This window comes from Phalaenopsis equestris, unplaced genomic scaffold (assembly GCF_001263595.1).
Source record: "Phalaenopsis equestris unplaced genomic scaffold, ASM126359v1 Scaffold000002, whole genome shotgun sequence".
Lineage (NCBI taxonomy): Eukaryota > Viridiplantae > Streptophyta > Magnoliopsida > Asparagales > Orchidaceae > Phalaenopsis > Phalaenopsis equestris.
The window spans coordinates 22,976,220-22,993,148 of record NW_018164444.1 but is presented as its reverse complement, the minus strand read 5'-3'; the positions used below and the strand labels follow the sequence as shown (position 1 = coordinate 22,993,148).

Genomic DNA, 16,929 nt, shown 5'->3' with positions numbered 1-16,929 from the left:
AGGGTTTTGGGGGAGGATTGCACGACGGTGGACATTTTTGAGGGCAGAGCGAAGGAGATTGTTGCTTGCGTCGTTCGTGGGTTTAATGGTACAGTTTTTGCTTGCGGGCAAACAGGCAGCGGAAAAACTTTTACACTGATAGGATCTGAGAAAGAACCAGGGATCATCCCGCTTTCTGTGCACGAGTAATTTTGCGGTATTCAAGAGGAAATGGATAGAGAATTTCTTGTTAGAATGTCTTACATGGACATTTATAATGAGGAAATGAATGATTTAGTGGCCGCTGAACATCGGAAGCTGCAAATTTATGAATCGCTTGAGAGAGGCATATATGTTGCTGGTTTGAAAGAGGAGATCGTTACCTCACCTGAACAAGTCCTCGAATTGGTGGAATTTGGTGAATCTCATCGCCACATTGGGAAGACAAATATGAACAGTTACAGCTTTCGCATGATTGTTGAAAGCGGGGAGAGAAGCAAAGATGGTGATTCGGCTAATTTTTATGATGCTGTGCGTGTTTCTGCTCTGAACATGGTGGATTTGGCTGGATCTGAACGTTAACTCTAAATCTATAGCGCAGAACATTCCTTCTAGCCGGAACCCTAGCGGTCTGAAGAACCCAAGTGGAGGATTCTCTTTTAGCCCTGAAAATTTGAGAGCAAGAGGCATATAGAACGCACCGGATAAACGGAGCAGTATTTAAGTCCTGGGCTGCCCACCACCCACAAAGGCTCTTTTGGGAGGTGACAAGCAGGTCTCATACAAATTTTCGCATGATTGTTGAAAGCGGGGAGAGAAGCAAAGATGGTGATTCGGCTAATTTTTATGATGCTGTGCGTGTTTCTGCTCTGAACATGGTGGATTTGGCTGGATCTGAACGTTAACTCTAAATCTATAGCGCAGAACATTCCTTCTAGCCGGAACCCTAGCGGTCTGAAGAACCACAAGTGGAGGATTCTCTTTTAGCCTTGAAATTTTGAGAGGAAGAGGCATATTGAACGCACCGTATGAACGGGAAGGGTGGAATTTCTGGTCCTCGTCCCTGATCCGATCAGAGTAATCAAAATCATCACACATCAAAGACTAAAAAGCAATGTATTCCCTCATCCCTCATTTGGATCTGAGCGGATGGGGAGGATTTACGTTGAAACAAGGGTGTAAGGCTAGTTAAAAAAGTTTGTTTCGTTTGCTTTAACGAGCCGAACACGAGTCGTTCAAGAATAAAGAAACATTTTGACAACCCTAATCATGTAGTCATAAGATGTTAAGAATTGGGACAACATTTAAAACATCATTTGAATCTAATTTAATAATTTTTATTCTATTTTCTTCATTAATACTTTTGAGTGATTATAAATCTTTGTAGCCTTGTAGTCAAATAAATTATTTAAAAATACTACTCATCAATGATATAAATATAATCGATTAGTACTATTTCGAGCTAAAACAAGCCGAACACGAGCGAACAAATATTTGTTTGTGTTGTTCGTGTTCGGCTCGTTAACTTAGGGAACGAGTCGAACATGAGCTGTTCACGAACAACGAGTCATTTTAACAGCCCTATCTGAAATAAGCTCTTGGAGGATTTTGCGCAACTCCATCTACCTACACAATTGCAGAATTGTTGTTTATTAAAATATAAACAACAAGAAACTGAACATGCACTATTAACAATAAAAATGAATAATTACTGTCTGTGTTTGTACAACATCATAAGACAATAATAACATTCTAAAAATAAATATGATCGATTATCATAAAGAAACATGAAATTATTTCAAATTGTATCATGCTTATCAATTTATAACTTGGTAGTTATTCATTAGGTAGTTTCAATTCAATTTATAATTACATATAGCCACTTTCCTTTGACACCCTGATACAAGGAAATGTGTGCACCAATTTCATGAAAATTCAATGATTTTTCTGATGATCTGACTAGCCATAAAAAAAAAAGTTTAATGCCCACATAATAATATTATAATATCATATAGTTTTAATGCATCATAGTCATAGCACATGGGTATAACTACAATATACCCACTAATAATTACACACAATTTCCAATTTGCAGCAATGCCATTTAACACATCAAAACTATATAAAAAAAAATGAATGTTAGAAACATAAGTAATTAAGCAGGAGTCAATGCATCAAATAAAACAAGACTAATTATTTATGCAATGCATTATGAAGAATAAATATAAATTTACTACAATTATATAAATACAATTCAAAAGGTGCGGCCGACAAATCTATAATTAAATAGAAAATTAATACAAGTAGCAAGAATAAATGCCCATAATAATGAAGCGTATATTTATCCTCGAATAAATAACAATAAGAGAAGGAGGCGAGGGCAATGACTCGACAGTTACTGCAAGATCTAGTGGAATTGCAGGAGTGAGTTCAGTTGAGTCGTTAGTGCCCTAACCTTGACAAGCGAACCAGTGTGGGCTTGGCATGAGACTATTGGAGAAAATCCCGTCCCGTAACATATATCGTTCAAACATATCCTTTCACATAAAAATTATCATTATTTTAATTAAAAAAAATAGAAATATGAATTTTCATATATAAATAAAATGGCATGAATATAAAAAATAAACTTTGTGTTTGATAAATAAATACATATGAATTGAATGATATTTATGTAAATCTTCTAAAAAAAATTATCTAAGAAATAAAATTAAAATTTGATTCCACTAAAGCTAAAAATAAACTGAAAATAATTGGTGATGGAGGTTGTTTGAGTGTGAATATGCCCTCTTTAATATATTAATAAAAAGAAAAGAAAACTCAAAATCAAAAGAAATTTCCCTTTACTAAAAACAATGGTAGTCAATTAGAGTTAACAATGATCCTCAACTCTCAAGACTATGATGATGGTATTATGGTAGGACAAAAATATAAAATAAATATAGACATATTCTCATCAAATAACTTGATAAAGAAATGCCATCAAGCTAAATTTATAGAATTAGCCTCCAAGCCAAGACCAAAGAGATGGAAAATCCTTTTCAATTTCATTCCATCATCAAAACATCCATTCCAATGTGTTTTAGTAATTTACATCATCATCACATTAAATCAAAACAAAAATTATTAGGAAGACTAATTATTGGTCGACGGCTTTAAGATTAAAGATGAGAGGGCTCGAATCATGCCAAATGTATAAATCACTTCAAAAATGAAAGGTTGTTTCATCAGACTTGGGATAAATTTTTTAACATGAAAAAATAAATCCCTTGAGCTTCCACACTCAATCTTTTCATGTGGATGCTTGAGTTGGCTCTAGAGTAGCTCCCATGGGTGAATTATAATAAACTTGTATGCTTGAAACCTTTACATGTTAACATTATTTTTCTAATATAACAATTACATCACTTTATTCACTATATAACCATAGGTACATCTAATAAGAAAATCATAAGTATGCAAACAAAAATTATGAAAAAGTATCTTAAACATATTCTAAAAATAATGATTTGTGTTGCATCATAGCGTCATTCAAATTAATGTTCGTAATGAATTATAAATATTTTTAAGCCAATGGCTTTTAAGGAGACAGGGGTAGGCTATATGTTAAATGAAAGGTAAAGAAAACATATGAAAAAGAAGATGAGCCTTCATATCATATGGGATTCAAACCCTCCACCTCATGTTGATAAACTACACCTTCAACCACTATAATACGAATAAGTACACATTAAATAATATTATTACTTTCAAATCTTATTAGCTAGATAGATAGATAGTGCCACCAACCATGACCTGTTGGCGGAGTCTCTCTGAAGATCGTAAGTTCCCTCAAGTCATGGATTAAAATCTCCCTCTAGCTCGTTTGATGATAGTGAGGGCGGTACTCAATTAGTTAGACATATGAGGATAGCTGAGGTTAGTATAATAGCCTCCCGCCATTTTGAAAAAAAAATAAAAAAAATAAAAAATAAAAAAAATGAAAAGAAAGAAAGATAGATTGATAGAGAGAGAGATTGGATGTGTGAAGTATATATGTTTTTCACGCATTCCTTTATATCACAACGAAATATATAGCCTCTGCTTGAAAACATCCTTCTACTTCCAGTTCGCAGTTAGGGTTCCAGCATATAATCACCGAATCTAGGGCTAGGGCGTCATCGTCGGCCGGCGATCATGTCGGTGACGGCGGGTGTCAGCGATGCGGTGATCGCGATCCGTGACAAGCTCCGTGGGAAGATCGGACAGACGAAGGTGAAGAGATACTGGCCTGGCAAAGCTCCCGAATGGGCCGATGAGGTTGAGGAGGATGCGGAATTGAGAACAGCAAGAGCGGCAGCCCTCGAGAAAGCTTTCCCCATACATGAAGATTCTTCCTCCAATCTATCGCGCAAGGACGATCGCAGGTTGCGACGACTCGCCGAGCTAAAGGCTGAGAATAAGGAAGAGGTGAGAGCCGATCATCGCCGGATCCGGCAAGCTGAGATCATTTCAACTATTGAAGAGGAGAGCAGCAGACAGGAGGGGTTGGATTTGGAAGAGGAGGATGAGGATGCTGTGGAGGAGAGGAGGAGGAGGATACGTGAGAAGCTGCTGCAGAGGGAGCAGGAAGAAGCTGCTACAACACTTCCTCCTGTAGAGGAAGAAGAGGAGATAGAGGAGGAGGAAGAAGAGGAATCTGAGTACGAGACTGACTCTGAAGAAGAGCAGATGGGTATTGCCTTGGTGAAACCTGTCTTCATCCCTAAATCTCAGAGGGACACTATTGCCGAGCGTGAGAGGCTTGAAGAGGAGGAGAGGCGTCTTGAGGAGCTTGCAAAGAGAAGACTCGAGGAGAGAAAGGTTGAGACAAAGCAAATTGTTGTGGAGGAGATACGGAAGGATGAACAGATTCAGAAAAATTTGGAAGCTGATGCAGATATTGCAGATGTTGACACGGATGATGAATTGAATGAGGCTGAGGAGTACGAAGCTTGGAAGGTTAGGGAAATCGCGAGAATTAAGAGGGAGAGGGATGATAGAGAGGCGAGGTTGAAGGAGAAGGAGGAGATTGAGAGGTTGAGGAATATGACGGAAGAGGAGCGCAGGGAGTTGGAGAGGAAGAACACTAAGCCTCTTCCTCAAACGAAGCAGAAGTGGAAGTTCATGCAGAAGTACTACCACAAAGGCGCTTTCTTTCAGTCCAATGCTGATGATCACGCAACTACTGCTGGCACAGATGCCATCTACAGACGTGACTTTTCATCTCCTACAGGGGAAGATAAGATGGACAAGACGATTTTGCCGAAGGTCATGCAAGTCAAGCACTTCGGTCGCAGCGGAAGGACCAAGTGGACTCATCTTGTTCAGGAGGATACAACTGATTGGAACACCCCGTATGTAAAATATATCATTGTTATTTTTTGTATTTTGGTGATTTAATATAGCACTCAAATCATTGCTATCTATAAAATTACCACCTTTGTCATCCCTTCTTCAAATTCTCTACTAAATTTTGAAAGTCACAATGAAACCCTGACCTTATTTTTCGCTTTTATTATCTTTTGAATGGTCAGATTGTGATAATTGTAAATAAATGTGATAGATGGATAAAAAATTGACATGAGTGCTAATTTTATTAAGGAAGATTTATTCTTAGACTTTAATTTTTTACATAATGTCAACTTTCTCATGCATGAAAATGTGTTTTTCACTTTCTAAAGTTTAAAATGACGGTGTTTTTGATGTGATATATAGATTTGTGTGCAATAATGCAAGAAGAAAAATTTAGGCGTTAGATATGTAAATGCATTTGTCGAAAAATCATGATATGAATTCTTTAAATCATTGTGTTGTCATGGATATGTAAATGCATAGGAATTAAATGGTATGTGGGTAAATGCCCATTTAAAGGAATGTATGTAAGTATCATACATGGCACTTGAAACATTGCCAAATATAAAAATACAATCTTTTTTCATCTGTTTTTCAAATTTTCACTCAAATACCAAATTCCACAATAAATTCCAACTTGTTTTTTGTTTTTTGGTTGGTTTTATCAATTTCACAATAGTTTGATCGCGGCATGCAAAAATGCACGAGTTTGATGGTTAATAAAAACGGCATGAGTGCTAATTTGATAAATACGTAAGTTTCTAGTGCTATGTATGCAATTGTCTGATTTATCTCTATTATTGAACTTTAGTCCTTTTCATATTCAATTATGTTAAAATAGTCTTTTTTTATATCTTATTTGCAAGCATAATTAAAGGAGTTTTTAGACTTATGATATTTTTTCTTAATGCTGTATAGGTGGACTGCTAATGGCCCTCTTCGAGCAAAATACAATGCAAAAATGGCAGGCATGAATGCGCCAATAGAAAAACCCAAAGGGAGCCGAAAGTTGAAAGAATGGGATAGTAAATAGTTCATTTTTTCCCTCTAAGTTTCTTTTAATTTTAAAAATGCACGAAAGAGAACATTTTTACATTGCACACATAAGAGTTCTATGTTCTACTGCATGATCTTTTTTTACATAATCAAATTTTAGTATCTTCTCGTAAATAGCTCAATTTGGGTGGACTTATTGTAATGTCTTTATATCTAATTACTAAGTTCCAAAATTGAGTGTTTTTCAATGGGACCTCAATTAGTTATGGATCAATAGGATTTATTTGGTGGTCAATTGTAGGTCTGTTGTAAGTCCTGTAGAAGAAAATTTTGACTCATCAGATACAATCGTCATTGGTTTATCTAAATAAAATTTAGGGAAATTTACATACATACTACTCAATTCCTATGTATTTACATATCTAACACCTAAAGTTCATTTTTTTACCTACATGCCACCTTACCCATGCATGAAAATGTGTATTTTTATTTTTTATCTATATGAAAGATTTGGGAGGTATAAATATAAAAAATATAAGCTTAGGCGCTAACATGTAAATACAGAGGAATTGGGTGGATGCATGTAAATGTCCCAAATTTATTATGTCGCCTTTATGCTCATTCTGTATTTAAGTGTCTCTTCAGTTAGGTTTATATCAATGCTTACAGCCTAAAATCTGTTTCACTTTCACTTTCACATGATGGTATTTACCTTTTTTTGTTTTTATTTTCCATTACATAATTACATTTTTCGCTATTTACAATGGCTATGAATGCCAAATTTGTAATTTTTATGCCATTCGTGCATGAATTATGATGTAAAAGATCAATCTTGGGCTTCTCAGTTAGGTGGGATTGGCAGAGGTTAGGGTTGTGCTCATGATACTTTAATTAATTACTGTCTTTTGCATAGTTATATGGTGTTTTGATATGTATTTACACATTTTGAGAGTGGCATGTGGATCTTGAAAACAACATTTCATTTGGGAAATGTATTTTTTGTGCATGCCATCTAATTCTTATGTATTGACATATCTAACACTTACATTTTGATTTTTACATTTGTACAACCCAAATCTTTTATATCGCATAAAAAAAATACCGCCATTTTAACTTTTTAAATGTGAAAGATTTTTCATGCTTAGTAAGGTGCAATGTATGTAAAAAATCAAACTTTAGGTGTGAATACATAGGAATTGAGTGCTATGTATATAAATCTTACCCTTTTTTTTTAATGACTGATATTTTTAGTTTTGGCAGAGATAGGGGCTCTGTTTCTTAGTTGAGTGTAGAATATTAGTGTGGGGAAGGCAGGTTGGGTGCTTTTCTAGATGCTTAGGTGAGAACAGGCCAAGGCAACCATCGTTGCTCCTTATTAGCAAGTGTCATTACTCAAGATTTTATAAGTAAACAACCAAACATCTTTGCATTAATTGGAGTGATGGCTTTTAATTTGTGAAACATTGCAATGAGTCATTTTGTTATGGCAAATTGATGTTTGGTGATGTGGGAGGTGTATGAGACAAAGAGTGTAAAAATTGGATCAGACATTAAACCGGTAGGAGAAGAAGTTCGAAGTTCAGTGGTTCAATTGGGGTTAAGGCCCTGTTTGGGGCAGCTTATTTGGGCTATGGGAGTTTTAAAAATGCCTCCTTCGCATTTGTTTCGCAAGTATCTCTCGCGATACAAATTTGTTGAACGCCATTCCACTCCATTCCTTCATTATTCGCGAATGGCCTTCGAACCCTACTTTCCGCGTTACGTTCGAGCATATTACCCTCCAGCCTCGATCATCCTCCTCTCCGATACCGTGCCCTTCGCTTCTCCTCTCTGATCTCTCCTTCTCTCGCGATTTCTCCCAAGCCGTCCCGGTTGCGGTCCATGGCGGAGATTGAAGCCAGCTCCAGGTGATGATACCGTGCCCTTCTCCTCTCCGGTCGTGGTCCATGGCGAAGATTGAAGCTGGCTCCAGGCGGAGATCGAAGCCTTCTCCTCTCCGATCTCTCTCAAGCCGTCCCGGTCGCTTCTCCTCTCCGATACCTTGCCCTTCTCTTCTCAACACCCTACCCGTCCATTGTAAGCATTTTTTATGGAGTTAAAAATCGTTTCTTTGTTTAAATGTATCATTTCTTCTTCATTTATGAAGTTAATTTATACATATTTGCTGTAGAATGTTGTATCAACAAGATTATAAACTTGCAGAAATTTATTTGTTTTCTTGGACTATTTTTTTACTGTTTTTTTTTAATCTAGACTATTTTTTCTAAACTTGCAAAAATTGTCTAGACTATTTTTTTAAGCTTTTTTATGAGTTTTCTTGCAGAAATTTATGAGTTTTCTTGGAAATGTATGAGCAAGATTATAAACTTGCATAAATGTTGCACTTGCACATACTACAAATCCCTATGATGTTTGTGCAGAAAGCTTGGATGTTAGATTTTAAGGTTGTTTTGTATGTAAATCTTATAGGATTTTGAATAAATCATATTATTTTTCATATACAGTTATGTTGCAAACATCTCAACCAAACAAGGACAGAATTGTTATTTATCCAACAACAATTCCCAGTAAGCTGTTCTAAATAAACTGTCTCAAACAACAAGCCTGTTTATTCTGATAATCTGATTATAAATAATCAACAGCTGCCTCAAATAGATCTTAAATCAGGATCTGAATCAAAATATGTAATAAATATTAAAATTATTTTAATATAATTTAAATGATTTAATAACGATGCAAGAATGATATTTTCACTAGTTTAATTTATAATATTCTAATTTATAATCAGCTGATAAATAAATTATTTTGATAATCTGATAATCTGCAGATTATCAGAATACTCTTTCTGATAATATGATAATCTGCAGATTATCAGAATACTCTGGTTTACTGCTTGGGGTAGCTTATTCAGAATAGTTTATTGATAGTTATTGTTGTATAAATGACATTCCTGCCCCTATATGGTAAAACTGAATAACTTATTGGTGGTAAATCATGCATAACAGAAATTCCTGCAAATTGTCCATCACAGAAACTGCAGGTAAACAATAATATCTCGACCAATTTGTTTAAAACTGGAGCCAATACCTCCCATCACACAAACAGAGCCTCATCCATATCAGTGGTGAAAACCCAAATGACATTCCAACTAGTATCTTAACTCGCCTAAACCCAAAAATCAGAGGATGTCGAAAACAACTCATGCCACAGATGTCAACTGGGCTATAACTAAAAACCCGTAATGTACTCATATTTCATACGAATTTTTTTTTTCATTTCTTGCATCTACACTTCCCAGAAAAAAAAGATCAGAAAAAAGTAAGCTTTCCAAGGATCGCAGCTAGGGAACCCAAAAACCAGAGAAAATGTCAACATATCGGGCCAGAGAAAATGAAACATATCTCAATTGGCCTAAACCAAAAAAACCAGAGAAAATACCAAAAACCAGATGATGCCGAAAACAACTCATACAACAGATCTCAACTGGGCTATAGCTGAAAACCCGTAATGTACTCATATTTCATACGAAAAAAAAATTCATTTCTTGCATCTACACTTCCCAAAAAAAAGATCAGAGAAAAGGAAGCCAACATATCGGGCCAGAGAAAATGAAACATATCTCAACTAGCCTAAACTCAAAAACCAGAGAAAATGCCAAAAACTAGAGGATGTCGAAAACAACTCATGCAACAGGTCTCAACTGAGCTATTGCTAAAACCCGTAATGTGCTCATATTTCATACGAAAAAAAAAATCATTTCTTGCATCTACACTTCCCAGAAAAAAGATTAGAGAAAAGGAAGCTTTCCAAGGATCGTAGCTAGGGAAATCGAAAGGATACTTGATGATCAGGAAAAAAAATTGGAAAGGAAGAATGTTCGATCTCCGCTAGGGCGACGGATTAGAAAGGAATCCCAAATCCAACGAGGGAGAAGGCGAGGGAGATCAGGGGTACCTCCGGAATTCCTAGGGCAAGAATGTTCGCGGATCACTAACGCCGGACGCGGGGCTCGCACTACGTCGAACAACATAAAGGATTTATCGTACGCGGACGCAGTGTGGTAGGAATAAGCCATCCGAACGTATTTATCAAACAGGGAGACGGCGTTTTCAAAACACCACCGCTCCCAATAAGCTGCCCCAAATGGGCCCTTCATCTCTGAATATTTTGAATAAAATTTTAAATCAAAATTTTGGGACATTATATTTTAATTATTTTTCTTATGAGCAGGAGCCGATACAACCCAGGTGGAGCCGCACCGGTAAATTTGCAATCATCAAGGTCTCTCTTTTCATTTTTTATTTTTGTTTTGGGAATTTTATGTACAAAACAAACAGTTCTTATCTATTTACATATCTAACTAAAATTTCATATTTACATTTATAACACAAGCATTAACCTATGCATGAAAAAGTACTTTTGTAGACTACGAGCATTTAAGAGCTCAATCTTCACTTAAAAATAATGCATTTTATGTGTTAATTTTGAGCTTTTCTTGTGGATTTCATTCTATTGCTTCTTGTACTTTTATGGTTGGAAAATTTACATACCTAGCTCAAAAGTCTGATGTATTTACATGTCACACACCTAAACGTTCATATTTACATTATAGCACTTTGTGTTTTAAATCTGCATTTAAGCTTTAAAGAGTGATAATAATGCTGTTTTTGATGTGATATTAAAGTGTTAAAGAGTGCTATGTGTAGGGCTGTCAAAAAAGCTCGTTGTTTGTAGCTCGTTGTTCGCGAATAGTTCGTGTTCGGTTCGTCAATGAGTTCGTGTTTGATTCGTTCGATAAGTAAACGAGACAAACGCGAACAAATTTTTTTCGTTTTGTAAGTTAAACGAACCAAACACGAACAGTAATGCGTTCGTTTGTGTTCGAACCGTTATTGTTTGAAATATAAAATAATATAAAATAACTATATATAAAAAAAATATTATATTTTAAAACATTAAACTTTATAAATAATAATATATAATAAAATAAGAATAATAATATATTAATATACTATAGTAGTAATATACTAATATAGATATTGTATATTTATATAATATAAGTTATATAATTAATATATAATATTATTTTTATATATTAATATTAGGGATGTCAAACTGGCTCGTCGTTCGCGAACAGCACGTGTTTGGTTCGTGTTCGGTTCGTGTTCGGCTCGTTCGTTAAGAAACGAACACGAGTAAATTTTAAACGAACCAAACACGAACACAAGCTTTGTTCGTTCGTGTTCGGTTCGTTTACACCCCTAGCTATGTGTATAAATATGAAGGTTTAGGTGTGAGAAGTGTAAATACATTAGAATTTTGTGTGTATGTGAATGCCTCCTTTTTTATTCTACTATTAGTATAGTTGTGTTGTCAATGCTCTATGGCGTAGAATGTTGGACGTTAAAAGAAAAGCACAACTAAGTTGAGTGTTGCTGGGATGAGAATGCTTAGGTGGATGAGTGGCTTTATAGAGGCAAAATGCGAAATAAATATATCTGTGATAGGGTTGGTGTAGCTCTAATGGTGAACAAAATAAGAGAGTCGTCTTAGATGGTTTGATCAATAATCCGGTTAGAAGAGTAGATGTTTCAGATTCTACTTATGTTAAGAAAGGCAGAGGTAGACAGAGAAAGCTTGCGCATATTGTATGAAAATTTTGAGTGGTATAAATACAAAATTATACATTAGTCATTATACCACACACACACACACACATATATAGATATATAATAATAATAATAATAATAATAATAATAATAATAATAATAAAAGATAGATGACAGCATGTGTCTGTCCACCCCATATTTGCTAATTCAACCAAAATAGATTTGAACCCCGGACAGAAGGGACTTGCGCCGAGGCTGCCAACCAGCAGACCACCTGTTGCACACAAGCATTAAATATATAAATAAGTAGGAATTGGGTGTAAATGCCAAAAATATTATATATATAATCAATGGCAATACAAATCACAAATAACACTCCCATAACTTCTCTTATAATTACATATAGTGCACACACCTAAACATTTCAGTGTAAATTATTTCATCATCTCTTAACTTCCAATCATTTCTTTATTAACATTACTTATTCTGGTGTCCTTACAAACCAACCATCCCAATCATTAAATATAATATATTTTATGTGATTGTTAATTGTTATGTATAAAACCCCAACCTATTTTCTCTGCTCTATATTACAAAAAGCACATAGAATCGACAAATCATAATCAAAGAACAGAAATCTTTATAAAAAAAAAGGCGGTGGGGAAGAAAATTACCTTCACAAATAATCTATCTTCGCTGGAAGTTCAGAGAGCGAATGCAGCAAGTATATGCGGCGGCGAAGAGGACCGTGAAGCCCAGGAGCACAGCAAGCGTGAGGTTCATGTGATCATCACTGTAACCATAATGGTGCAAAACGTAGTCTCTGATCTGCTGGTCGGCCTCACCTGGGACCTTTATTAGGTCATAAACGTCGCCGTATTGTGTGACGATAAGGCCGTAAAAGGACCATGAAACGGGGCAGAGTCTGTAGTACCAAGCCCACCATGGTGGAAGTTTCTGCAGTTCAAAATTCAGTACTTGTGGTTATCATCAACCTTACCAATAAAGATGCAATAACTTTTACTAAACATCCCCTTTACTTGGAAAAATATTTAATCATCAACCTTACCAATAAAGATGCAATAACTTTTCCTAAACATCCCCTTCACTTGGAAAAATATTTACGTACATCACACGCACGCAGTTCTGCGTGTGTGCTTTGGTTATTCGAGAGGTATTAGAGGGTTATGTCAGTGTTATTGAGGTTAATACCCCCAATAACCTCACAAAACCCCGAATGATAACAAAAAATATGAGCGCGAACCGCGGAAGATATTGGTAGGTTATTGAAAGGTTATTGAGATGTTATTGAGTTTAATACCCCCAATAAACTTTCAATAGCCCCCAATAACTAAGTTATTGGAAGGTTATTCGAGGGAGTAAGCACGCAGAACTGTGTGCGTATGACGTACGTAAATAACGCTCCTTTACTTGTTTTTATTATACTCAAGTTTTTTTTATAATCACCAACTATTGCCTACTATCTCATATATTATTTCTAACTTCAAAATAATCTCTAAGGCTTTAAATAATGAGATTTAGGGTATTTACTATAAAATACAAATATGATATTTCACTAGAAAAGTAAAATATATTCATTCAATTCTCTCCAATTCTTGTCAATACCAAGCAATATTTCATGGATTCTAGCAATTAGATCAATGCTAACAAGAAATCTATAGTTCTATTCCTAAAATACAGACCTTTATAGCTAATACTGCTTAATTACATGTATTCTATAGCCTTAATTAAGGCTGATAATTATGACAGATATCTAGCAAAAAGGAAAAGGCATGCCAAGCAAAATTTTTATGGGGCGTTTACTTACATACCACCCATTTTCTATGCATTTACATATCTAACACCAAAATCTTTCATATCATATTAAAAATAGCATTATTTTAACTTTAAATAGTGAAATACACCTTTTCATGCATAGGTAAGGTGGCAGATATGTAAAAGTTGAAGTTTAGGTAAAAGCAGATATGTAAAAGTTGAAGTTTAGGTGTTAGATATGTAAAAACATAGGAATTAAGCTGTAAAGATGTAGATTTTGCAATCTTTACTTCGAGGGAGAACTATATTTCCTCACTTTATACATGCAGTGAAGAAGGACACTATTTTGTCACTAATTTGCCACTGAAAGTGATTATGTCAATGAGAAATACTTGTTTTTTGTTCAGAAAATCATGTAAAAGTTTTTAGGATTATGCAGTTTAGTACTTACTGGCCCTGGGACGAAGAAACTGGAAAAAAGATTGAAAGTGAAAAAGACGAATATGGACAAGATTCCGGCGACTTGCAAATTGGGAGACACCGCCACTGAGAACATCCCAAAGTATGTGAAGTAACTGAAGGTTAGAAAGGAGATAACAACGAACCAAAAAAACTTCGAAGGAATCCACAGGAAGCTCATCATGGAATAAATGATAACCGCAAAGTATGCTGTCTGGAAGAGCAAGTATGGTATTTCTATGATCACCTGCACCAACGGTATGAACACATTCATTTTTTTTTTTGGCATTTAAATCATTTTTTTTTTGGCATTTAAATGCATTCCACTCAATTCTTATGTATTTACATATCTAATGCCTAAATTTTGCTTGGCATTTATATCACCCAAATCTTTTATATCACATTAAAAACAATGCTATTTTAACTTTTAAAAAGTGAAATGCACCTTTTCATGCATAGGTTTATGAATCCAAGGTGTTATAAGTGTAATATTAAACTTTAGGTGTTAGATATGTAAATATATTGTGTTGTATGTATGTAAATTTTCTTTTTTTTACCATAAGGTCATTCAGTAATGTATAACAATGTGATTCATACAATTAGCTTCTTCTCAAAAGTTTGTTTAGGCATTGTGAAAAGTTATAAACAGGCTTCATGTACAATGCTTAGGCAGAAAATTCAACTAAAAAACATTAATAATTATTGTCAATAATTGCGTATTTATAATATTAGTTTTGAAGCTTGTCATGATTCAATTTGGTTGCAAACCAACAATTGTTTGGAATCAGATGAAATCAACTTTACTATTGGAAATTGAAATCGAATCAGCCACAATTAAATCTTTTCTTTAAGCATATAATTTTAGGGGCGTTTGTTTACATACCATACAATTCTTGAATTTTTACATATTCAGCACCTAGACTTTTCCTATTTACATGCATGAAACTCTAAGTATTTAACAACACATCAAAACTACCACTCTTACAAACTTCATAAAAATAAAATACACCTTTTCATGCATAGGTTTATAAAATCAAAGCATTATAAATATAAATATCAAAATTTTGGTGTTAGAAATGTAAATACATAAGAATTTTGCCGTATCTATATAAATTTCCCATAAGTTTATAACATGATAAAATAAGTATGGATGAAACAAAGAAAAGAAATTGTCATATTAAAATGTAAGAAACAAAACGCAATTAAAGATGACATGATGAAATGAGTACATATGAAGCAATTGGATGGCATTGTTGGATTACAAGAGTAAAATCTAAACCAAATTCAAGCAGTGAAATTGTTATGTTTTTAGTGGGGTTCCATGCTTGTAATTAAATCTTTTTTTTCTTAATTTTCTATTTTTGTTGAGGGCTTTCCTACATAAGGCTGCCTTGTATGTTAGAAGGAGAGGAGTGCTTTGATTGGTTGTAATAATCTTTCCTGTATCCTTCTGGTCACTTTCAAACAAGAAGACAAAGTAAGGATTCAAATAAGGAAAGAGCGTTTTCCTCTGGGAAGATATGAGAAGCTCAAGGCCAAAGCCGATGGGCCTTTCCGTATTATGTAGCGCATTAATGAAAACACTTTTTAAACTGATCTCCCGGGAGACTACAATATTTATACTACATTCAACCTTGACGACTTAACTCCACATTACGAAATTGATTCTGAAACTGCTTCTCATGAAGAATCCCCGTCAACTCCAGAAGAATGACAGAAGAACTTAAATTGTTATGTTTTTAGTAGGGTGTCATACTTGTAGTCAAGTCTTTTTTTCTTAGTTTTTTTATTTTTGTTGAGGGCTTGCTTATATAACATTACATTGTATGTTAAAAGGGGATGAGTTTTGATTGGTTGTAAAGATTAATTGCTCTCGAAAAACTTACCCATCTCATTAATACTTGGGCTTATATAGAGCCTTAAAAAATTTACAAATAAATCCATACACTTCTTCTATTTACAAATAGAACACTACATTAGACACAAATCTCAACACTCCCTCTCAAGATGGGCAAAAGATATCCACTAAACCCATTGTCACACAACCAAGACAAATCTAATGAGCTAAGTCCTTTGATGAGGCAGTCAGCCACTTGCTCTCTAGTGGCTACATGACTTAGCTCCAGTAGACCGTTATTCAGTTCTTTCCTTGATGAAGAATTTATCAATCTCCACATGTTTGGTTCTATCATGCTGCACCGGGTTGTTGGCAATGTTGTTGCTGACTTGTTGTCACACCACAATTCATTTTAGCTCCTTGGTCCACCTTGATCTCTACCAACAAGATTGTCAGCCGCATCATCTCAGTAACTCCTACGGCCTTGGCCTTATACTCTGCCTTTGTTGTTGACCTTATTACTGCTGACTGTTTCTTGCTCTTCAAAGAGATCAAGTTTCTCCCTACAAACATGCAGTATCCAGATGTAGAATTTTTGTCATACATACAACTCGCCTAGTCAGAGTTACAATAGCCCTTAATGCTTACATTTCAATTTTTCCTGAAAATCAACTTTCGCCCTGTTGCATTCTTCAGGTACCTAAGAATCGGATATACTACATCCATGTGGCCCTTCCTCGGATCATGCATGTAGCGACTCACCGCACTTATTGAAAATGATATGTCAGGACGAGTGTGAGTCAGATAGATGAGACAACCTACCAACCTCTAGTACCTCTCACGATCAACTAGCTCTCTTGCCTCTGTGCTCAATTTTCCCTTTCGATAAATTGGTGAAAC

The 16,929-nt window shown here is 35.0% G+C and overlaps 2 protein-coding genes across 6 annotated transcripts in view; one reads left to right on the top strand and one right to left on the bottom strand.

The window, feature by feature from the left end:
• The first annotated feature begins 4,030 nt into the window (after positions 1–4,030).
• On the top strand, positions 4,031–6,551 carry LOC110027466 (microfibrillar-associated protein 1-like). The gene is made up of 2 exons (XM_020728910.1): positions 4,031–5,354; positions 6,271–6,551. Exons 1-2 carry the CDS (start codon positions 4,156–4,158, stop codon positions 6,383–6,385), a joined length of 1,314 nt encoding a protein of 437 aa, XP_020584569.1. The 5' UTR covers positions 4,031–4,155; the 3' UTR covers positions 6,386–6,551.
• A 5,546-nt stretch (positions 6,552–12,097) lies between these two features.
• LOC110023901 (ABC transporter G family member 42-like) overlaps positions 12,098–16,929 on the bottom strand; it is a 51,466-nt gene continuing 46,634 nt past the window's right edge. For 3 of the 5 annotated variants that reach the window (XM_020723575.1, XM_020723549.1, XM_020723558.1), the window contains exons 22-24: positions 14,185–14,439; positions 12,632–12,914; positions 12,101–12,231 (exon numbers count right to left, since the gene is read on the bottom strand). In XM_020723575.1, coding sequence (XP_020579234.1) covers positions 12,645–12,914; positions 14,185–14,439 — 525 coding nt within the window. In that variant the 3' untranslated portion in view covers positions 12,101–12,231; positions 12,632–12,644. Of the gene's footprint in view, positions 12,232–12,631; positions 12,915–14,184; positions 14,440–16,929 lie in introns of all 5 variants that reach the window. The other 2 variants (XM_020723581.1, XM_020723566.1) reach the window with 2 other exon arrangements.